The sequence below is a fragment of the Platalea leucorodia genome (assembly GCF_965183815.1).
Source record: "Platalea leucorodia genome assembly, chromosome: 3".
Taxonomy (NCBI): domain Eukaryota; kingdom Metazoa; phylum Chordata; class Aves; order Pelecaniformes; family Threskiornithidae; genus Platalea; species Platalea leucorodia.
In genome coordinates this window covers 117376005-117399538 of record NC_138825.1, presented here as the reverse complement: position 1 = coordinate 117399538, position 23534 = coordinate 117376005, and the positions used below count along the sequence as shown (strand labels likewise).

Below are 23534 nucleotides of genomic sequence, written 5' to 3'. Positions count from 1 at the left end.
AGTAATGAGTAAGTCCACAAATGGGAATAGTGACAAAATTGATTATAATTCAGCTGTGAATTTTCTGTTGGACCTAAACTGAAATGTTCTCACTTGCATTAGCTCAGTATGTTATGCTAGTTGCTAGCTAGTCCAAAAAAAAAAAAAAAAAACAAGCCAGAATAGATGGTCTTCCTTGAAGAAACTTACAGTTGCACAGACAGGTAAGGGAAATAAATGGAAATACTATCACAGTTTTGAGCAATAGAGCAGACTGAGCTTTTCAGCGCACTGAGAGCCTGGCTGTTGTCAAATGGGTTTACAGGAGTCATGCTAAAGGAAGGCCTTTTTGTACCAGTTTTTGTGTTAAATGGGAGATTTGAAGGATGCTAAAGGTAACTCAGAAGAGTTCTTCCCACACGTGGGAAAAAAGTTTAAAGATGTGTGAGTTTAAACATTAAAATTGGACAATGGATGCAGTTGCATATAGTGAGCCGAATGTTTCTGTATCAGAAGAGAGGGTTGAGACAGGAATCGGCTGTGAAGCTTCTAGGAATTAAGGCACCAGTATTGGTACAACGAGATGTAGCAGGAGCTGAGTTAATGAACAGGTTACATGGTCAAAAGCAATAGAACGGAAGAGTCAAGGCGGAGTTAGCATGGTGAATGGTTACGGCAGGGAAAGGCTGTGTTCGTGAAGCAATGGTGGGGCAAAAGCATGTGCGGATGGGAACTCTGTGTGAAGAGTCTGTGGCTTATAAGCACACTTCTCTGAGGCCCGGGGGAGAGGCTAGCCAAAGGGGATGCTGGGCCACAGCTCTTATCACAGCTCTTATCTCAATAAACCCTCCCACTGTATTACGGTCACTGCTGGCCTAAACCATGAAATACCGACCGATTCCTATAGCAATGCATTTAGCAGCAAGTCTTGTGAATGTAGTGTTTCAGACTCATTGATTTTTTAATTAATTAATTGTATGTCTGTTGACAAAGGGGAATCCAGAATTGTGCACTGGGTGCCTAGATTTTCTACGCAGTATATGGGAAAATTAATAACTTCAGAATGGGATCTGCTCCTGTAAATGCACGAAACGTGCATCCAGGTCAGCATATCTTACAGAGATGTAGGTAACAAGGGACACGCTAAGGATATAAACCACCACGCCAGGGCCCTTCTCTGGAATGCGGACAGATAGCTCTAATTGCTTTCGAGCTGCAGTGCTGCGCTTCTGTGAAGGTGGCAGGTAGTTAACTGCGGCTGTTATTTCAGAGAACCGAGCGAGGCTCACCTCCTCTTAAGCAGTAAGATGACAGTTAGGCTGGGGATTAGACTGGGGGTAGTTAGACTTGGGGGCTGGACTAGAGGATCATTGAAGGTCCCTTCCAACCCAAACCATTCTATGATTCGATGGCTGCAAGGCCAGCAAGGCCATTAAGTAGAAGATCTGAGACAAAGATCTTGAGTTCTTCCCTGCAGAACAGCCCAGCTGCAGCAGAGGGCAGCCAAAGTAGTCTGCTGATTTTTGGGACTCTCTCCAAGGAAGTCGGACCCGTGAATCTTGAGCAAAGGAATCAAATCTGGGTGCTCCCTAGTCCTGGGAGTAAAGGGTGTTGCACGCTTTTTAAAGAGAGTGCAACCTCTTGTAGGTACCTGTGTCTTTTCTGGAGATGCCTGGAGAAGGTCTAGCACATCTAGGTTTTTTTCATTTCCATGGAGCAATACCTTGGTTTTAATTAATAGAGGTTAATTATTTGCTACCCTGCTAGATCTAACAGCACTGTCTGTCAAAACTGCTGGGGGACGTGGATGTTGTGGCACAGCAGGACAAATTTCGTTCATGTAGAGTGTTTTAGGTCCCAAAGTTTGTGGCTTTAGAAAATGTAGACATCTTCAGGATTAGACGCTAGCTGAGTGGGAGTGGGTAGGACTGCAGCTTTCAATTTCTGTGAGTGCTCTTCAATTAGTAACTTGCCCAAGGTCTCACAGGAAGACTGTGAAGGAAGGCAACAGCATCCAGGTTTTCCATATCCTTAGCTACTTTTCTAAACTGTAGACTGTATATTTGTTTAGTATTTTTCATTGAGGATGCTTATTCACAGAAAAAAAACCAAAGCATAACTGTGTTAATGGAGTTATCTGAAACGTTTGGAGTGTAAGCAGAGTCCAGTCAGCTGTTAACACCTCCTTAAAAACAGGAATAGCTAGGAAAAGCATTTTGTAATGGAGTGATACCAAGTTAAACTATCTAAAGCATTAAGTATTTTTAGAGTTTCCACTCAGAACAGAAGTAAGACAGAGACTTTTCTTGAACTGTTTTAACATAAGCCAAAAACTTTAATGCCATTACTAAATTGTGAGGTGTGTGGTGGTGTTTGCTGTTTTTTCTTTTTTCAGAAAAATACTTTAGAAAATAACCAAGTGATTTTATTTCTCATATCAAATCCCAAACTGACGGCATTTAAACATCTTTCTGGTTCATGATCAGGTTGGGTTTTTCAGTACTGGGAAGCAGACTGATGTAGAAGTCATTCCAGCTTATGCTTATCAAATGCATGTTGGGTTCTTCCTGAACATTCAGTGCTTTACACAGACACGGATCAGAATTATCCAGGACAAACAGGACCCCCAAAAGGCTCTGAGCTGGAGAGCCGGTGTAATGTACACCAGCTGCTATAAGTGTTCGGGATGCCAAGAGCGTAACAGGGTTTTCTTCAGTGCCGGCCGGTCTGTGTGAAGGGAAGGGCTGACTTGGAGGCTATGACTTAGAGGCCTTCTCTCCTCAAGTAAGCAAAAGAATCAGCTTTTCAGCCCGGCAGCCTCCCTGGAGGCAGCCCAAAGGTGGCAGTGGGACAGGATACTGGGGATCACAGGGATTAGCCGCGCCAACAGCACCAGACTGCAGGCGTCTGGGTAGCTGACCAGTATTAAGCCGAAGAAATCATTTTCATTTCTTGGGAAAACACCTCTGTCTTTATCAGGAGCTGGGAACTTTCATGTTTTTAACCATGTCTATAAATACTGAAAACAGCGAGGGCTTTTTCCTTCGAGACATCTCTAGATGCAATCTCAAGAACGCAGTTGGTCGTCACGAACACCTCGTCCCCACCACCGCTGCCGCCGGCGGTAGCACCAGTACGCGCGGTATTCCTGCACCCCAGCCCGCCGGCTCTCGCCCTGCCGTGCCCAGGCCGAGCCGCCGGGGCTGGCAGAGCCTGCCTGCCTTCTGCCCACGGGGAAAAGCCAGCCGGCAGCCGCCTTCCCGACAGCCGCCGCAGGACGGGTACCCGCGTTTCGTCCGAAGGCTTCATCTGCGGGCGGCATCCGTGTGCCATTTCCTGAAATGGAGTACTCTCTACCCAGACTCCTTTAAGAACTGGTAAGAAGGTGAAATAGTGGATTTTCTTGTGAAATCCGTATTTTAAAACGTCACCGGCAGGCAGAGCTCCCTCCCTTTTTCAGGGGCTGCTAAATAAGTGGGATTTATGCTGGTATCGAGTGAGGCTATTAAAAACCATCACGGGCAGTGTTTGCTAGCATCCAGCGCCGTATTTACCAACAGCAACCACCCCGCTGCCGCAGAGACCCCCTGCGTGACTCTCTGGAGGGGAGGCAGTCAGCGACGCCTTTCCCAGACTCATCCCGCGGCCACTACGGGCACGGCGGCTCGGCAGCGAGGCCGGCCATGCCCTTCTGCCTGCCGTGAAGGCGGGGAACCTCCCCGCGGGCGGCGCCGGCAGCGAGGCCCTCAGGAGCCACCGGCTGCCCCTCAACGCGGGCCTCGCCTTCCCTTTTGTCTCCTAACCCCAGGCCGTCGGGCGGGCACCGCCTGCCGCCGCCCCCTCCCCCCCCGAAACACGAAAAAGAGAAGAAAAAAGCAAAACCGCAAGAGCCGTGTTTTGACCGGTTCGTTTGGCGGGAGGGAAGGGGCCGGGCCCCGCTCTGGGTGCCCGCCCGGCGCGGCCGCGCTGAGGGCGGGCGGCGGGGAGAGGCAGGCCCGCATGCGCGCTGCGGGGCGGAAGGGGCCGGGGGCCGCCGCCTCCCGCTCCCTCGCCACCTCCCTCCCGGGCTGGGGCGCGCATGCGCTGTGGCGGCGGCAGGGGCGAGCGGCGGCGGCGGCGGCGGCGCGGGGGGAGGTTTGCCGCGCTCTCGCTGTCCCTCTCCCTCCGTGCGCGCCGGGCTCGCCCTCCCGCCATGTTGGTGTGAGCCCCTCGCTGCCGAAGGGCGGGAGGGGAGGCAGGAAGGAGAGGCGCCGAGAGGAGGCGGAGGAGGCGGGGGGCGGCGGGCCGGCAGGGGTGTCCCAGGGCCCGCTCCGGCTCCATCGCAGCGAGCAGCGCCGCCAGCCAGCCCGTGAGTACCCTCGGGGAGCGGGGCCGCGCTGGCTAGGCCGCGGGCGGGCGGAGCGGGCGGACGGGCCCCCCTTCCTCCAGCCCCCTTTTGTCTCCGGCCTCGGCTGCGCGCCGAGGGAGGGGAGGGGAGGAGGAGGAGGAGGGCGGGAGGGGGCCATGTTGTGGCAGGTCACCGGGCGGCGCGGGGCCTGCTCGGCGGCCGCCCGCGCCTCGCCGCCTTTGTGTCCTCCCGGCTCGCCGGGGAGCGGCGCCGAGGTGGGGAGGGAGCCGTGGGGGGGGCGGCGGCGGCGTGAGGGGGGCGGGCGGCGGCGATGCTGGGAGTGGGGGACGGGCATTGTGCGCTCGGCGAGCCGGGGGGGGACGGGGACTTGGGGAGCGGCTTCCCTCCCCGCGGGGCCTGGGGGGGCGAAGTTGTTGCCGGAGAGAAGTCCGGGGGCCGGGCACCCTCGGAGGCGGTCGGGGGCTGAGGCGGGGAGAGGCGCCGGGGCGGGTGCCGGGAGCTGGGGGCAGGAGCTGGGGGCAGGCCGGGGGCGGACGGACGGCGCCGGGCGTTACGATGGGCTCCGGTACGAAGCGCCCCGAGGCGCCGAGGGGGCCGGGGTCGTGCGGGCGGGCTGCCGGCGGCCCCGCGGGCCGGCCCCTGCCGGCGGCCTTCGGGTAAAACGGGCTTTGTTTGAGTGTGCCGAAAGCGTGAAAACTTGCGTTATTCTTCTTCAGTGCTCTTAAGGATAATGACTGCTTTCCGAGGGTGGAGCGAGAAGGCCAAATGCTGCTGGTAGCTGATACCACACAATAAAGTGTTAGGTTTTAATTTTTCTTCAAACGTGTCTGCGCAGACAGCAATCACAAAAAGTTGAGAAAAATGCCAGCTGCCCTGAGTGGATCGTGCTTACAACTAACAGTTTGGTTTTTAATCTCCTTGGCAGTCAATGTGTAAAGATTTTTTTTTTTTTTTTTTTTGGCATTGTTCTCTTTCGTGTATTTCATAACCTCAGACTCTAATTCCTTGAGAGAAAATTAATATACTCGGGACGCTTTATGTTCTTCTGGCTTACTGTTTGAAGCAAGATGGCTTAACACCAAAACGTGTAGCATGCTTTATACGTGATGTGATAAAGAGGTTATATCAGCTGATTTTTGGGATGCTTTTTTCTGAGTAATGTAGCCGTGTATGAGCTATATAGGTCATTGCAAATGAGAATCGGTAAAACTTCTTATATCGCCTAATTGTTTGTCACTTACATGCTACATATTAACAAAATACTTTCAGATTTATTTTAGTTTCTCTTTTACTGAAGTCTTTGTTGCATCTCAACTGAGAGATCAGGCCTTTTTAGTTACCGTGAGTTGATGGTGTAGCTCTTCAGGTATGTGGGATATGAATGCATTTGAAATACAATTACTACCCCGTGTTACCATTTTTACGTATAAAACATACTATTTTGTTACATTTAGTCATGTCTAGGTTTAAAACCAAATGTTAACAACAGTCGTAGTTCTGTTGAGAAGCTGAGAGAATTATTGTCTGCCTTTCTCTGGTCTACAACTCAATTTGTGTCAATGCGAATATAAATATGTTAGGTAGGTGGGAGAAGGAAACTCGAATAAAAAGGGAAATGGTAATTTAGTGGTGGTGTAGTTTGGGTTATATGTGTAGAAATGACACTAAATCACCTGACGGTTTTCTGAAGTGTTCAGAGAGTTGAAAATTTGGAATTTGTCCCAGCAGAATGGTTAGTAGGCAAATGCATGTGAGAAACTGCTTGATAATGCAGATTCTGCAGTTTATTATGGGGATATTGCACACAGGAAAGTCCGTGTTATTTCAATAGTATTTTTTCTGCATTAATAGGGGATGGTACTTTTTTTCTATAGTATCACTCTATAGTACTTAAGATTTTTCTTCTGTGTTAGGGATATTGGCACAGTGCTGAGGCAATTACAGTCGTATCTGGTATCATGATTGAGCTAATGGTGCAAGAAGCAGTTGGCTGAAAAAGTTGGACTCGCCTGTCTTTTGATGAGAAGATAGCTCTTATGACAGTATATATTAAATCTTATGTAGGATTGTAGTGCACACTGAAAGCTTTATGTACACGTTTTCTTCAAGATTTGCGTTCTGAAGTGTTTCTTTGCAGTGTTGTCATTGGGCCAGATGTTGCAGATGTTTGGGGCAAGTATATTAACAAGACATCAGCTTGTTGAATGCTGTGAACTAGATCTGATTTTCGACAGCACTTTCTAGTGCATGTTTTGGGTTTTTTTCCCCCTTGATTTAATGATATATGAGTGTGCATTGGATAATCAGCATATGTAGAATTTTCTGAAAGCGTTCTCCTTGATAACTTCATCTTTTTTTTTTTTCTTTGTACAGTGGTTTGTAAAACCCCAAAATGATTAGACCAAGTTTTTATACACAGAGGCAAGTAATCCAGTAGATGGTTTGAATTCCTGCTTGCATGTCTTCATGCTTCTTTTTGAATGTGGAATTATATAAAAATTCATTGTCCATTGCAGTAAAAAGAAACCTAAATTCTCTTGAACGTTAAATTCTTATTGTGTTGGGAATCTCCTGTGCAACAGGCATTAATACAATGTATTTTCTTTTAAAAAAGTTTCTGATAGAAACTTTACAAAGGAAACAACATAAACCTGTAGACTAGACATGCTTTATAAATAATTCTCATTGTGAGTATTATATGTATAGGTATGTGAGAAAGTTATCAATCTTCTTTCCCTTATGTTCAATAAATTTAGTTGAAAATGCTTACCTCATTTAATGTGAATTTTCCCCACCCATAACATAGCTGTTGTCTTGATTATTCCACCCAATGCAACCATTCCAGCGTTGTCACAAAGTCCGTGCCCAGGCTCTTGTCTCAGAAACGGGACAAGAAGTCTTTCGTTGAAAAGCTCATTTTCTCCTCCTATAACAACCAGTTACGTAGTGCTTCTAATAATGAAGTTGGAGGCACATCATATAGTGAAAAAGAGTTTTAAATAACAGGACATGCAAACGTATTCAGTTCTAGCTGCTTGGGTGTAATTTCAAAGAAGTTGTCTGAAACTTATTTTATAGTAATGGCTTGCGTACTGAAACTTTATAGCAACGTTTAGTTTGAATCCCACTCAGAATACCTGCTGTGGCTTTTAGAATAGTAGGCAAGAGTTTTTCAAGCTGGTATGTGAAATGTTTAGCTTACAAATAAAGACCAGATGTCATCTCTAGCAATATCTTTAAAGATCATATTTCATTATTGGTTAACAGATTTTTTTTTTTTTTTTTCCCCCTGAACATGGCTATTTAAGAACAGTTGTAGACATGTAGAAGAAATATGAAGAGGTTATGACGACCATCTTAGGAGTTGAGAAGGAAATGTAAAACTCTGAATGTAGCAAAAGCATCTCTGTAATAATCCTCATTTGACTTTTTTGCTAGCTGTTCTGTATATGCATCTATTTCCACTAAACTTTAGAGCACTGATGTGATCCTCTGGCCTCTGCTGGCTGTGCTAAATATCACATCTGCAGCCTTTCTAATAGGCAGATTTTTACAACGTATATTTATGTACATTAGACTGAGTAATCTGGTGTACGTTTTGTAATTTTGATTATTTTCAATTTTTAATTTTTCATACAATTCTAAGATAGGTTACCGCTTGCTTCATCAGTGCTATTGAGGTATTGGCAAAACTCTCAGTTACAGGTAATAGGTCTGGTTGTCTGTCTTTCCATTATAAAGCTCTCAGCATGTAAATCCTAATGGAAATAGGGGTTGTGTCAGACCTATGTTCATAACTTTGCTTTTAAATTTCATCCATGTTATTTTGAGGAAGACTTTTGAGTGATGTATTGAACTAGTTGTATACGTTTTTTTTCTTTGTGTGGCTGGTCTGAAGTTTCATATAGAATTTGTTCACAAATCTCTTCAAAGGGGAAGTGAATTTTTAAGAGCTGGGTTGGTGTGTTTAGTTCCGTAAGTCTTTACATGTGCGTATTGATTAAATAGAAAGCTAGACTTGCTGGAGATGACTCTGTGTAGTTGAGCTAAAAATAACATGTCTGTCTGTTTTGACTCATATTTTTCAAGTATCTTGCTGTTTATCTCCATTATGATAAACTTTAGTTCTGGGCATACTACAATGATGAGTTAGTCATGTAGTCTGAAGAAGTTGCAGAACTGATGTTAGTAGGGTATTTTGACAATAAGTAAATATCTACTCTTACAGTAATAAGAAGACAAAGTAGCCGTAAATCTTGTGTTACTCAAAAAACCAAGATTGTTCAAGATTATTTAAAAAATCCTCCTACCATATATCTATATTGTATATCTCCCTAAAGATTGGACATTCAGTAGTCAACAAGGCTAGATTAGAAGTGTAGAATTGTGTAGAGGGATTAGAGGACTGTGGTTTCTTTTGTCTACATCTTCAGACCTAAGTGTTCTATTCTGATTTAATATCTTTCCATATATGTCAGTTTTTATTGTTTGGACTTAACACTCTTGTTTAGCATGAAAAGCGAGACTTTTCTTGGATTTGAAAATCCGCGCACCCCCAAAGTACTTAGTTAAGATTGCAGGGGATATTTGGGGTTTTATATATGTATTTGTCTTGCCTTAAAAAGTACATTTGCATACTAAAAGATTGATAATACAGCAGTTATGGTAGATTAAGAATATGTGTGGAGATCGTTGAGTGTATGTGTTCAGGGGCAGGTATTTTTTACTGCAGAGGATTTTGTCAATATCAGAGAGAGATTTTTGCTGTTGTCTATACTTTTTTCAAGCCAAGACTTAAATGCTTCAAAAATGAGTTGGCAAACTTCATTTTAATCTGAGCCTGAAATCTTTGTTTTGTGAAAACCCCAAAATGTGCTATTGTGTGGGTTAGAGAAGTTTAATGTCGGTTACTGTGTTAGAATCTTCCATAGCTTGACAAATTTGAAAGAAAAACTGAGGCCGACGTGTAAGAATGAGCTGTAGTTCAGATAGAGAAGTTAGTTTTCTGTGCTACTTCATTACATAGTCTACAAATGTATAAAATCAGACATAGCGGTATGACAGAATTGGTGGTTTTACACATCATGCTGAGTAATAATGTAAAAGAAACTGCTGCCATTATGATTGAAAATCATATTTTCATTGTTTTTAGCAGGGAAGTATGTGGGCAGGCATTTATAATATATGGAACTCTACCATATTAATATTTTTTCTTGTAAAAAAGTCTGGTACCTTGTTTGTCTTAGAGGCCTAGTTTGGTAATGGTATTTAAAATTTAAAGTTTAAATCAATAAACATTTTGACAGTGAATATTGTTCTTATACAGCTTGGACTTTTTTAATCCTAATTATGAGAACTACATATTTAAAGATACGTGGGAAAGCCTTTTATGTTACCAAGACTTTTTCTTTTTAGGTTTCTACGTGGAATGAGCATTCCATGTGTTCTCCTAGGCATGAATGAAGTGGCCTGGCAGGAGACCAGAGAAATGATGCATGCAAACATTGGTCAGGAAGCCAGTGGGGTTGGAGTAGGGGTGCCCCAGCTGGAACAGTAGTTGGAGCAACATCAGGGCCCAATTCAGGTGGAAACACTCCTCACACCATCCCTGCAAGCGCGGTGTCAGGTGCTTCCAATGTCCAGGTACCCCTCAGCGGATGTTCTCGGGATGATGCCGCAGTTGGGTATTTCTTCCAGAGGCAGGTTGGTGAGTGGTGGCATGGCTACTCCAGCAAACAACACTGGCCCACAGGAGATAGCATTCATATAGTTGGTCCGGTAGGTAGTTTATTTGGTTTTCATTGAAGCAGTTCCTCTGTTTTGTGTTGCATCCACATCTTTAAGAAAGATACATGTGAGTTAAGCTAGATTTTCAAAGCCTGTAGTAACCTAAACTCTACAGCTTACGGTTAATTTTGTTAAAGCAGTTATAAATTAAACTGCATAAAATAATTTTGAAATGTTCAGTTTCAACCATTCATTTAACTTACATAAGAATTTCTTGTTTCTGTGAGTACCTATTTTTTATCAGAATACCGTCAGATCGTTAGGTTTGAATTTATGCAAAACGGTTTAGTTTGAAAGGGGACTAGCTTCTGGTAGGCTTTATGAGAAGTAATATGGCTTTTGCATGCAATCTTACTTGTTACACTTGCAGGTAAAAAAAAAATTTCAGGTAAAATAGAAGTAGTAGAATTAAGCGTAGATCAAAACTTAACTTTCTCCTTTTGTAGATAGTAACCTAGAAGAAAAAAAAATCCAGTTTTAAGCTTTTACCCCCAAATGTTTAATTGATACAGCTTCTTAATTTTTCTTTAAAAACTCCATTCTGAATTTCAGATAGGAATGACTTTTTTCCCAATGACTCTGGTAATGTGCCACACTTAGGTCCATGAGGAACTTTTTGCACCTAGTAGGTTTTTTTTGTAGTAAATATAGGAGCAAATGTGAATAAACAAAGTTTGCTGACCTTAAAAGCAGGAATATCTATTGTGTCTGTTTTTTTTTTTTCTTCATCTGTTTTTTCTCATTCTTTAATTTCTTCTGGCATTTTTTCTGGTTTTACTCTCTTACTTTTTTCTTCCTCTTACATTGGTCTACATAACAAAATAAAAAATCTTTTCCCCTGACATCCTGCCTCATGCTATATCACATTCTTTATTACACTTGTATAGAAACTGTAAAGCAGTTCTGTAAATACAAAATTCTACAATATTCTGCTTGTCCACTTGAACAAGCTTCTTGAGTATGAAAATGTTGGTTTTTTCCTTGCCAGTGTTCAGTCTGTTGTACAGGCAACTGTGCCAATTTTCACTAGAATTTCACAAGGCTGATACGTTGTGTAGATAAAACCATTCTCTGATAAGTAAATGCTGAGTAACAGTTGCACCTCTCTTCTGCCACCTGCGTTCCATCCCCAGTGGGAATCAGAACCATGGCTCAATCAGCAGCTTTGTTTAATAATCAGTTGGGTCCATCAAAATATTTCTGCATTCTTCCAGCAGGTAAATGTCATGAACCTCAGGTCTGTTTTCTGGTAACTTGGGGGAAGTACTCATTTTTTTTAAAGTGCTTCAGTGGTTTTATGCATTATGAGGATTTAGTGAAGGGGAAACTACTCTTACTCTGCTGGCCATTGTTACCTGTGTGATAATAGTGTTTTCCAACCTTCTGTAATTAGTACTGCCTTTATGTTCTGCCATTTTTCACTGCTCCCGTTCTTCCGTAGCAATATGAACTAACGGAAATCAAGTACAGATCAGGAGACTTCTCCATTTCAGTTCTTAGATTTGAGTGTTCTCTGTGTACCAGCGTTTTTGGGGAGTTCGTTAAGACAGAAGTTACCGTGGGTTTGTGTTTTTTTTTTTTCTTTAAGAACAGACAACTCTTGAGATACGAGTACTAAGGAAATGGGTTTTCTGAAATCTAAATTTATGCACACTGTGGAAGGAGTTTACTTGTAATTGTATTCTGTGACTATTGGGTAGACAGAATCTCTGTGTAGATGAATCTATGAAAGATAGAAATTTTTTATGCATTTAGAGAAAAATTGGAAAGAAAATCAATAGAAGCAAGTATAGTAGATAAATATCACAGACTAGTTGAGGTTGGAGGGGTCTTCTGGAGGTCATTTGGTCCAACCCCCCTACTCAAGCAGGACCACCTAGAGCAGGTTACCCAGATTGTTATATAGATATATATAAATGAAGTAGAAATGAAGATACTGAAATCTTTGTTTCAACATACATTATCTAAGCATATCTTAAACTGGATTTTACATAAACTTTATCATATTGTAGTGCAGTCAAAGTATGTAAGACAATGCCGAAATAATAAAAAGGCATTTTAGATAAATATAGCAAGACTGAGCTATTTTTTTGTGAAGGCAGTGGAGCTCTAGCCCCACTCATTCAATAGGAACTTAAAATCTATAGAAAGTGAAGTACAAAAATGGAAAGTTGTAAATTCAGCAGGGATTTGTCAAGCGAAAATAATCACAAAAAATAAGGAATTTTCATATACTGAAAATAAGGATTGCTTAAAGTGTCTTGTGAAACCCTACTAGTCTTCTGGCAAGTAACTTGCATAAGCCTAAGGCCTTAACAGGTGGATTCAAGTGAATACAGAACGTGGAAAAACCTTATATTCTCTTCCATACCGGAAGATACCTGATACTTCTGACTGACTCTCTGAGTGGTACATAGAAGTGAGTTGAAAGAGGAGTTGTGAGCAATTTGTTTTTTAAGAGGAACAGATCAACTTAGCTGGAATCACTGATGGATTTTGAAGAATCCAAATCAGTTGAAGTGCTAAAGAAGTTGGGTAACAGTCAGAATAAGAAGTTGATAAATATACTTGATTAATTCCAAGAAACGAATTCCTGGAAAGACTAGGGAAACATTATCTTGGTCTTCTGAAAGCCATCTGAAATGTCTTCAAAGGAATTGAACATCCTATTAGGCAAGACAACATCTTTAGTAAAGATAATTATTTAATTTTTACTCTGGTTAAAACACTGGAGAATTGTTCGTCAGTGTCCCTCATAAAGGATTACTGAGAAATGAACTGTGGGAACGATCAGTGAAGTGTCAATAGTTGGAAGGCAGTTCATGCCGTTAATAACATGCTTTAACTTTTGGTCAGCTCTGATGTGGTCAGGCAGTTGGACTAGAAGGTTCCTTCCAACTGAAATATTCTATTCTATATTAATACATAGTAGCATTAGAGGCCATTGATAGCACAGGGAAAGATCAAGTGGGTTATCCTGGAGTTCCATGGTAATACTGAGGCTTACTGTATGCTGATTTGGAAATTATCAAGACTGCGATGGAGAAATTTCAGGTGCCACACATTTAAGAAAAGAGCAGGAAGTTCAAACACACCACAGTTGAATGGAATTCAACACTTAGTTGAGATGGAAAAATCTTTTTGATAAGTGTAAACTTGACACATTGGTGTCTAACTAGCCACTCACTCAAAACTAATATCATTGGCTCTTAGAACATTTCAGAATAAGAGGCACAGAAATGTGTGATATTGTTAACATTCACATTCTGTCTGTGTTCTTCTAAGATTGCTTCAGCTGTAGCAACAGAAGATTACAGTGATGGACAGCAGTTACTTGTATGGCAAAAACTTTGGAAAGTTGAACTACTCTTCTGGCAGAGAGGAAGGCTATACAGAATAATTGGCAGCAGGCTAGAGGAGCACTCATTTGCATGAGAGATGATAACCAAAAATCTGTGGACCCTCAAAGGTAATGCATGAGCAACTCTTCGATACAAGATGTCAAAGCCAAAAGTGCCGTCTGAGTCAGGAGACGGCCATTGTCACCCTTCCTATTAAAATAGCAGTGAGCACCTAGTCACTGACTGACAGGATTAAGTATAAACTTCTTAATCTAGAAATAACCATCCCTGGGTCTCATTCGTCTTCATTTAAATTATCTAATATTGGAAAGAGTTATAAAGGATAATGAACTAAGCATAAAAACTATCTCACTTGGGTTTTTGATTTTTTTTTTTTTTTTTTCCCCTCCCCCTGAAGACCAAAAAACCACTTCAGGCTCTTTGATAGCGCAGCATCTGAAGAAGACCACTATCCACTGTGGCATCATCCTTTTGTTAACAGCCCCATGGGGCTGCAGGTAGGTTAGTGATCTGTTTGTCGTTAATTCACATCACTTCTGTAATGAAGAATTGTCTAGGATACAAAGGCTTAGTGATCAGCAGGCAGTCCGTAATATTTGGAGTTACGGAGATGAGGTTTTTGGGAAGCTCAGGATGTATCTTCTTGGATGTCAGAGTACTTGCAAATGTTCTTCCCACGTTCTGAAACAAAGAGCTACAGCAGTGTGATATGGCCCAAGCTGTTTGTCCTGTCTTTTCCCCTGTCCGCCCAATCTACTTCCCTCCCTCATGGCAATGGTACTTAAGCACTTCAGCAGTTTAAGATAAATACATCGGGTTATGAATTTTAACATGTTTCCTTCTGCTCTCCCTGCCTCCAGTAGAGGGAAGAGGGTAGGAACTGATGGTGAAAACTTTAGAGTCCTGCAGCTGGGTCTACCAGAGCCTTTGTCAGATCCTGAAGAAGTTGATAGGCGAAAGAATGCCAGAGAAAGGCTCTGATTGTAGCAGCCTTTTCAAAGCATCCGAAGGATAGTGGTGCTGTAAACAAAAGGATATAAATTGTGTCTTTGCACAAAGCTTGAGTTGAGCTGCAGTTGCTGTAACTCGTTTGTGTAAGAATTTACAAACTTCTGGAGAAGTTTTGTGAATAGCTGCTGAAACAAAGGAAAAATCTTTTTTGGGGGGGGGGGGTGGAGGAACAAAAGAAAGAGCCTTACTGGGTTCAAGAGCTTTTTAGCACTTCTGTGGCATGGAGGAGAAGCTCTATATGTCAGTTTTTGCAAGTATTCAACACGACTTCCATGGGAATCTATTAGAATTAATATAGCCATGAGAAAATGCGTGGATGTTATTAAACCAATAAAATGTGCAGATGTTTAACATTGTTGCCTCCAGGATAAAATGGACAATTTCTAGGGAAAATTTTGCCTTGATTTTAAACAATAAGATTGTTTTGTTTGTTGTTCAAATAAGATATGCTAATATGTTTGTGCAATGGAAATTGGGAAATAATTTTCCCATATGAGACCTCACAGTCATGTAGCCATTCCTTGGAACAATGAACATAATCTCATCATTCAAATTGGGAACAACATAATCTGTTTCCTGACCTTACAGTGGGAGTCGCATTTCCTGAATCATTAGTTCTTCCTTTTATAGATTCTACTTAAAAATGTCCCTAGAAATCTAAGCGAACTTGCAGTCCGTGTTTTTTGATTTCCTAACTTTGCAACTTTCACTAAAATTTAAAAATAAAGTATTATTGAGAAATATAACTATTTTAAAGTGCTTTCAAAGTAACTTTCATAAACAGATACTTTAAGACTTTTTCAAGTGCTGAGCCACTATGCAGCACATAAATACTTCCCTTTTATTGCCAGTCTATCATAGTCAAAGCTCAAGTTTTATCTTAGCTGATTGATGGCTCCTTCTCCCTGTAGAGTTAATGTCCATCTGAAGCTGTTCTGAAGATCATTTATTTCTGTTTCTGCAATCAACAGGTTCTATAACTTTGTTATAAGTGTTGTCTTTCTGTGTTTAAGTTTGCAGTGGTTTTAATTTTTTATTTTGCTTTTTTCTTCAATTAATTACAGTAGCATTTAGCTCCACTTCACTAGAAACCCAGATTATGAATGTCAAATGTATGATTTAAGCAGCTTCTGAAACTTGCAAATTAGTTAAACTTTTCAAGCGTCACAAACTAGGAAAAGAAATCTTAGACTGGAAGGATTTTCCATTGTGGTTAGGGGAGAGCTGGGGGGAGGGCATTTGATTCCTGTTCTGGAAAATGTTGTATGCCCTGTTAGAACAACCCTGTTTAGTAAGTTCTTGGTGGGAGTTCTCCATCATACTAGTGCTGTATAATTTGGAGTAAGTATCGTAAGTTTTTCAGGTGAATTTTAAGGTTGTGTGTTTAAGAAATCTGAATGTCTTGCAACCTTTGTACTTGAGACATCACCTTATTACCCGCTTGTGACTCTCACCTTTCTGGCAGCAGACATAGCTGGAAAGAGGTAGCTTGTGTGTCTTTACCCTCTCCTTGATTTGAAAGAGCTAAAAAGGAATATTTTGTGACATACTGCAAGGGGTTATCATGTCATTCAACTGAAAGAAAAGCATTGAGAACTTTTCTGTGATATATTTTAAATCACTTCCCTAGCTAGAGAGAAGAAAATTGCAGTGTTGAATTTTGCAGATACTTGATTTGTATTTTTAGTAGTTTTAAGCATGTAGTGCGTGGAATAGACCTCTTAATGTTAACTGTCCTCAGGACAGGGAGAGTAATTGCAGTCACCTGACTTGTGCAAACAAGTTTATTCCATGTAACTTCTGTTCTTCTCCCTGAATCGCCCCTTCCAATTACATTTGCTCTTTTGATGCATCTGCATAGTTTCTGACCTTTTCACCAACGTTTTCAACTGCAGCTAATAGTTTCGGCTCGTGAGATACTTGACCAGTTCCCACCCACTGCATATTGGCTCATATGCTATCAAGCTGGGAACTGCTGACCTCTCTTTGTGGATTGCAGTATTAGTTGTGTCTTTATTAAGTATATTCACAAGTGTGCTTGTGTTTTCTTCAGATTTTTTTGTGCTGACATACTACTTGAGTTTTTAAATTTTCACCCTTTCTGACACACTCCTTGAGTTAGTCTTCACATTTTCACGTGCCTTGATGTCTCCAAATACCTGGTACTCATGCATTGTTGAGTGCCTTAATGAGAACAACTACTTTATTCTTACTTTACCATTTCAGTTTCTCGTTGTATCAGTCTTTGTCATTTGTCTTATGCTTAGACTGAGAGCTCTTTGAAGCAGAGTCCTTCATACTTTAGTGCTTATTCAGTAATTAGCATAGGGAGCCTCTGATTTGATAGTATAGCAAAACAAATAGCATGTGGTCAACTGTGCATTATCTCTGATTTACATATAGATGAATTATCCTGTATATTTGTGCAGCCGTAGCTCTGTGCAGAATTGGCTCAGGTCTGTGAGGAGTTATTGACAGTAGCCTAAATCTGAATGGTAGCACTGCTTCTGGAAGTAACATGGGCTGGAAGCAGCTGATGCACCTTGGAGCCTGACATAATGGGAACCAGAGACCTGAGCTGGCTGCTTACAGAGCCACTTAAAGTTTCTTTGCATTTTATTCCCATGTGCTCCAGGTTCTAGGTGGGATTACGAGTGAGGCCTCATTCCAAACATGATTATTATGTGGTTGTGAGGTTTTGTCCCAAAGCTAAAACTTGTTTTAGGCATTCTAAAGAGTTTTGCATAGACATCCAGGATAAGGTGGTGGGAGCCAGTAAGCTCAGGGGAAAAAAGGCTGCATGTATTCATTCAGGCATTTTGCATTTGCAGTGTATTTCTTCATATTTTTTAATTCACTTTATTCTATTATTCAAAATATCAAGTAAATAAAAACTATTTTAAATTTGGGTCAGTGTTATCTTGCTTAATCTAAGTTCTTATCTGCAGGTTTAGAACATAGTTTTCTTTTTTTCATGTGATTAAAATTGGGGCTTATGAAAGTGTGTGACTGCTTTATTGAATGGAGGAGCTACATTTAGTTTTCTGAACTACTTTGGTTGGGTACAGCTTACATTAAAGTCAGGGTGCTGAGGGCCCTTGGGTATCTTTGTGAAAGCTTTTTCTCTTAGTGAAGACAATGGAATTCACAGGGAGCAAAGCAAAGCGGTGGGTAAGTATGTGAAAGGAAGCAGGGGGGCAACACGTAAGCAGGTAAACGGTTAGAGGGAAGATTTTAGTTTGAGAATGAATAACCTGGAATTTAGATATCTAACCAGAAGTTTTGCTTGTAAGATCACTTTCTGTATTTTGTTAGACGGTAATTCAAAAATCTGTCTTTTTTTTTTGTGTCCGTGTGTCCACAGTTATTGCTTCTGCCTACCCTGAGTTCTCCTGTTGATGTGCTGATAGCTGCTTTTACATATAAGTGCTCTTAAATTTTTGGCTTAAGTGAAAAGGTTGAAGAATTTGGCTTTAAATCCATTGTAACACAGATGTGTTAATGCCAGTCTTTGAACTATTTTTTGTTACAAAGCTTTTATTACTTTAATTTGAATTGTAAATAGCCTACTTTATTTCCAGTAGCTTAATTGTCATCAGTATAAAGTCTTCGGTGTTATTTTAGACTTTTTTTTACTTCCTTTGAAGGGCTATGCTGGCCAACATTTAATGAGATATTAATGTCCAAGGCTAAGCTGCTGCTCTTACTGAATTAAAAATGAGGCTTATTGAATTAGAAGTCGTCTCTTTGAAGGTTTTTTTTTTTTCACAATTGGCTGTTTTTTTTCAGCTTTTAGGCAATCTGTGGTTAGTTTAAATACACATATTGTCCAAAGAGAACATCCTTAGAAAACAGCTGAAAGAATTGATAACAGCAGTTTCTTTAAGTGTCCATTCCTCTGCTGTAGACAGATAAAGTAGAAAACACATATGCTTCCCTACAATAATTATTTTAAAATATGTTAAAAGAAACATGCTTTAGTGTTCTCTGGCTGTCCTTGAGTTTATGCAGAGTTTAAAGGCTTGAAGAATCAAGGTAGATTTTGAAGCAGACAGGCATATATTTGAAAGTTTTGGTTTTTTCACTGCCATTTTATGCTGGTGATATAGAGAAGTTGTGTGCTTTATCAGCAGCTTTCTTTCGAACAGCTAGGTATTCATAATGGAGTGAGAAGTCTAAAAATTCTGAATTTCTTTTTTGTACTACCTGTGATTCAATTCATTTCCTAAAGACTAGGTAGTTCCATTTCTTCATCTCTGGTTTTAGTACCCTCTTTGAGAAGATCAGACTGTGTTGGTATTCCCTGGTTTCCTCTTGCCTGCTGGGGGGGGGGGGGGGGGGGGGGCGGAACCAAAAATACCCAAAAAAAACCAAACAAAAAAAACCCAGCGCTTGTTCAAAGGGTACTGGACTGTGAGGAAGAAGTCATGATGCTAGAAACTTCTGGGCAAGAGAATTACTGGCAGAACTTCAGGTTTTGTCTAGTGTTCTTGAAAAATGAATGTTATTGTAAACACATCTGCCATATTCAGGGGTAAAGAAAATGAAAGTAAATGCTCTGAGGAAGGGGATTGCTATATATCCAGAATTGCTAGGGGTGGGAGGAACTTCTCTGATATCAGTGCTACAATAACATAAAATAAAACTGTTTCCTGGAAATTCTGTCCGAGTGACTTTTGTCATTTCCTCAGCCTCACTTTTAATGGACGGGTGGGTGTGTATATACATATGTACAAAATCTTACTCTTGGTATAAATTATATTGTTTATAAATCAGTTAAGTTCCAAGGGATTCCTTAAAATCGCATTCTTTTTAAGGTGGTATTAAAAATACATAATTAAAAAAAAATAGAACTTGTTTTTTACTTTTTTGGGGGGGCAAGGGGAGGAGATGTTCTGTTTCAGATTCTCTGGTAGCAGACAGGAAAGTGAAAATAATTTAGACATATAAAGAAAACACCAGCAAAAAAAAGTCTTGATTGCAATGTAGAAAGTTAATTTATGGAAATTTTTACTTGATTCTAGGCTTGTACATTCTAATTGTTCTGGTTCTTGTTAACACATTTAAGAAAAGCTTGTTGACTCTATTAGAATGAAAGTTATGTTTCATTAATCATTACAATACATATTGGGATAAATTATCCCTAGTTCCTGTTTGTGTGTAGATAAATTTTGGGTTTATATAGAGTTTTCATCTTCAGAAAAGACAAACTTTTAAGTCTTTTTTTTTTTTTTAATAGCATACTGCTTAGAGAGCACTCAAGGTTTTTTAAAGTTTTTTAACTTCCTAAATCTTCTGAATAAGAGCTAATGATGAAGTAATGAAGGCGGCTGTCTCAAAACAGTGATGCAGCAAATTAATGTCATGCTTCCTTATCGAAGTAGCTGTACAGTGTTATTACTCGCAGAGTCTTTCAGTGTAGAATGGAACAATAATGGTTAGAAATTTGTCTCATGAATTCCCCTAAACTTCTGTTACATCACCGGTTGCACTTGTTACGCTGTTACAGGAAGGTGAGGCTAACCAACTAGCTTAACAAGAAAAGTATAGATTTTAAAAATTAGAAAAAAGAGATTTGTCATGTGCATGTGCCAAGTAGTCGGCGCCAATTAAATAATAAGCGTGTTTAGACAAGAACTGCAGTTCAGATTTCATTTCACAGCTTTGTTTTCAAACTTCTGAATATATTTAGTGTCTTCCTTTTTTTGTTTGTGGTATATTTATGCAGGAACATTGAAGTGAGAGACGCAGAATAATATATGCATGTCTAAGAGTGCAGTAGGGGGAAGGTCAAGAGTCTCACCAAACTAGATGGGATTACACCTAAGCTATGTCACATTGGAGATTAAATGTGTACATTTTCTTCTACAAAAGACAGTTCCTCAGTTTGATTCACAAGCAGTAAAGGACCAGTCAGCCCCTTTTTGAAGAACTACCTTTTCTTTCAGCTCATTTAAATAATAAGCTAAAAAAATGTATGGATAAATACTATTTTCATTGTTTTAATTAAGTTTTTAAAAATAACTTCCTGTTTATGTAGACTCTCAGTGGACAAGTTTTTAAGGTATTTTTCTTCTATTTTGTAAAATTATATATAAACTTTTTATCTGCTGTCTCTTCTCTAGACTTTTATTTTACAAACTTCTGCAACATCTGTCACCCTGACTTCCTGTTCTGTACATTTCTTAGAAACTCTTTTCAGTGGATAATTTCTTACACGATTAAAAGATTTTGTTGAGAAACCTGCAAGTTATTTAGTATAAACTGTATGCCCTACTTATGTTGGAATATATCACTTTAGCTCTTCAAATGGAGCAAACTGTGTAACTGTTATAAAATTGTTTCAGTACAGACACATTGTTATTAATTTATGTGAGGCTGGTAGTTCTACCAGTATTTAACTGTAGGGATTAAAATTCTGAGCTTGAGGACATCTGACAGTAGTGTAGAAAAACTTGTGTTAAACAGTTCTGCCACTCTTGGAGCAAAGCTTGGACTCGGGTGGGAAGACAGGCACGAAAGCCCGTGCAAGGAAGAGATAAGTTTCTTACGTGACGGAAGAGTTCATGTTTGGGGGGAACGACTGCAATTACCTGTTTCTTAGGGCATGTTTCATTCCATAGCTGGGAACAGAACCCAAGGTTCCTGAGTCTCGTTAGGCCAACGAACCATCACGTAGCTCTGAAACAGATGGCAAGATATGCTTCATTTTCCTCTGCTTTTCTTCATGGGAGGCGGTGTCCTGTTAATGCTTGCTCTATATGGTCTGTTGCAAGTAGATCTGTAATTTCCAAACTTGGTAGTGACTTGTGAGATGCTATCCAGCATAATTTTATATGTATTTATACATATATATCTCTCTATATGTGTGCTGTTGATCAAAACCTAGGAAATTCCTTTCTCCTCTGTGCATGCTTCCAGAGTATTGATATTTCTACCGAAAAGAAAGCAAGCAAAGCATTTAGTCAGTGTTGTGTATACAGTTGTCAGCTCTTATGATCACCTTGCCCCTTTGTCACTTTGCTGAGTATATTTTTTTTTTTTTGCCCTTGCTACAAGCTGCAGAAACCCTATCTTGAAATATCCTGGTTTCATTTTTTTCATTGTTGGTGTCCTCAGCACTGGTAGGATTGCTTCTCAAACTTAAAATACAAAGTTCACAAGGAAATAAAACACAAGAACATTAAGATCCAGAGTGATTGCTGAGCCAGCCCAACTAAATTGGCAAACTAAATTTGTTTTTGTTAGAGTATTTGAATGCATGAAGGGTCATATAGTGCAAAAGTATAGCTCAATCTGAGGATATGAGTTAAGAAGCCTGAAGTACAGCGGTTGAAAAATTATTCACTTGCCTGCAAAAAGCTTGAGTTGGTTTTAGAACACTGTATTTTAATGCAATGAAAATTGTTAAATACTTACTGGGGGAAGATGTTATGCTTTTGAGATTATAACCATGGAAATATGTGTTAGAACTTAAAATTGGTTGCCGAAGTGTTTTCTCAGAAATGCCTAACACCTTGTTTATTCGGATTGCTTAAGGAGCTCGGACATTTTGGAGTGTTTGGTTAAGTCTGCAGTTGTATTACTGTTCCATATGGTCCTCAGAAAATGTTACCTCTTTTCAAAACACAGCATACCTGTAGAGTTTGAATTGCTTGGAAGCAGCAACTTTTATTAACTGGTTTGGTAGTAAGCGAACCTTTGGTTCCTTGATGCTTCAGAGAGGTATGAGAAGATGCATCTAGCCAAAGGCAGCTTTAATCAAGCAAATGCCTTGTTTTCCTAAAATGTTACACAAAATATTTAGCATTTTGTAACTAGTGTACAAAACAGTTCAGTTGTAATTCTAGTAGTTGCTTGTTCAGCTGCTCAACAGCTTTTGTTACCTGGATGCACTATTGGCTGGCCTCTAGACTAAAATAAGGACATTTTAGGTAATTTGGCAAAATATTCTAGAGTAGAAATCTCTATATACAGCCCTGAACTGCAATACTTCATAATAGAGGTTTGGGGGTTTGCAGCTTAGGCTTATTGTATGGTTTTCCCTTGTCCTTTGTTACAAATCTTTACTAGATTTGTGTCTAATGTTTTAATTCGTGTTAAAATATTATTTTTATTTAGTAATTTCAAGCTGGCTGTCCATTTGAAATGTTTTTGGGTTTTTGCTGTGTTGTTTTTTTTTTAATATCTAGTCAAGTGTCTGACATGACTTTACAAGACTTTAACTTAATGGAGGGCTGGCAGAATTGCTATGTATTGTGTTTTAAAATACAGCCATTTTTGTGTTCTTGAATTAGTGTAACTTGCTAATAATGCTAAGTCTCTGCCATAAGCATATCATACATAAGATAAATGCTGCAGAAGAGCCACCCCTGTAGAGAACTACTAGAAAGGTATTTTTCATTAAAGTCATTCAGCAAAATAAAGAAAAAGACTGAAACATTTGCAATGTGAACAGCAGCTTCCCTTTCTTTCCAGTAATTACCAGGTGTTTTGTGTTGCATTTCTGGCCTAGTACCACAGCTCCAACTGCAAAATGCGTCCTTCATTTCTTTGTCATGATGGTTAGGGTATTCACCTGGGAGGGGAGGGATAAGATTTGGAATTTCTTAATACAGAAGAAGTGTTTTTCCTACTTTCTGGTCAGCTGGTTTAACCACTTTTGATGTATAAAATGAAGTCATATCTTTCTCTTTTATGTTATAGTTTTCATTTTGTTATTATTTTTCTCCAACTCTTTTTTCAAAGCAGCGTCTGATCTTTACTTTTGCAAGAAAATGGTTAGAAGCTTATTTCTGGCAGGATTCAGGGTTATTGGAGAGAGTACTTGTCCCTAGATCTGGATCTGGGTGCCTGGATTCCAGAAAATGGTATTATTTTAAGCAGTGTTTCTTGTGGTAATCCTAGATGACTATCCAGTCAAGAGTCTGCTGCCTGAATTTTGTCCTGAGTTATGTCAGGATACAGTTTCATGTTACTGGTTTATCATCTAGCTGCCACTAAGCAGGTACTCCTACTTCACCTTGCTCCAGACCACTTTCTCCTTG

General features: G+C 40.3%; 1 protein-coding gene across 9 annotated transcripts in view; it reads left to right on the top strand.

The window, feature by feature from the left end:
- Positions 1 to 4063: 4063 nt before the first annotated feature.
- Positions 4064 to 23534, top strand: part of PUM2 (pumilio RNA binding family member 2) — a 71353-nt gene continuing 51882 nt past the window's right edge. For 2 of the 9 annotated variants that reach the window (XM_082306774.1, XM_082306772.1), the window contains exon 1: positions 13894 to 13973. In XM_082306774.1, coding sequence (XP_082162900.1) covers positions 13962 to 13973 — 12 coding nt within the window. In that variant the 5' untranslated portion in view covers positions 13894 to 13961. Of the gene's footprint in view, positions 4328 to 13892; positions 13974 to 23534 lie in introns of those variants that run through there. The other 7 variants (XM_082306779.1, XM_082306777.1, XM_082306771.1 and 4 more) reach the window with 7 other exon arrangements.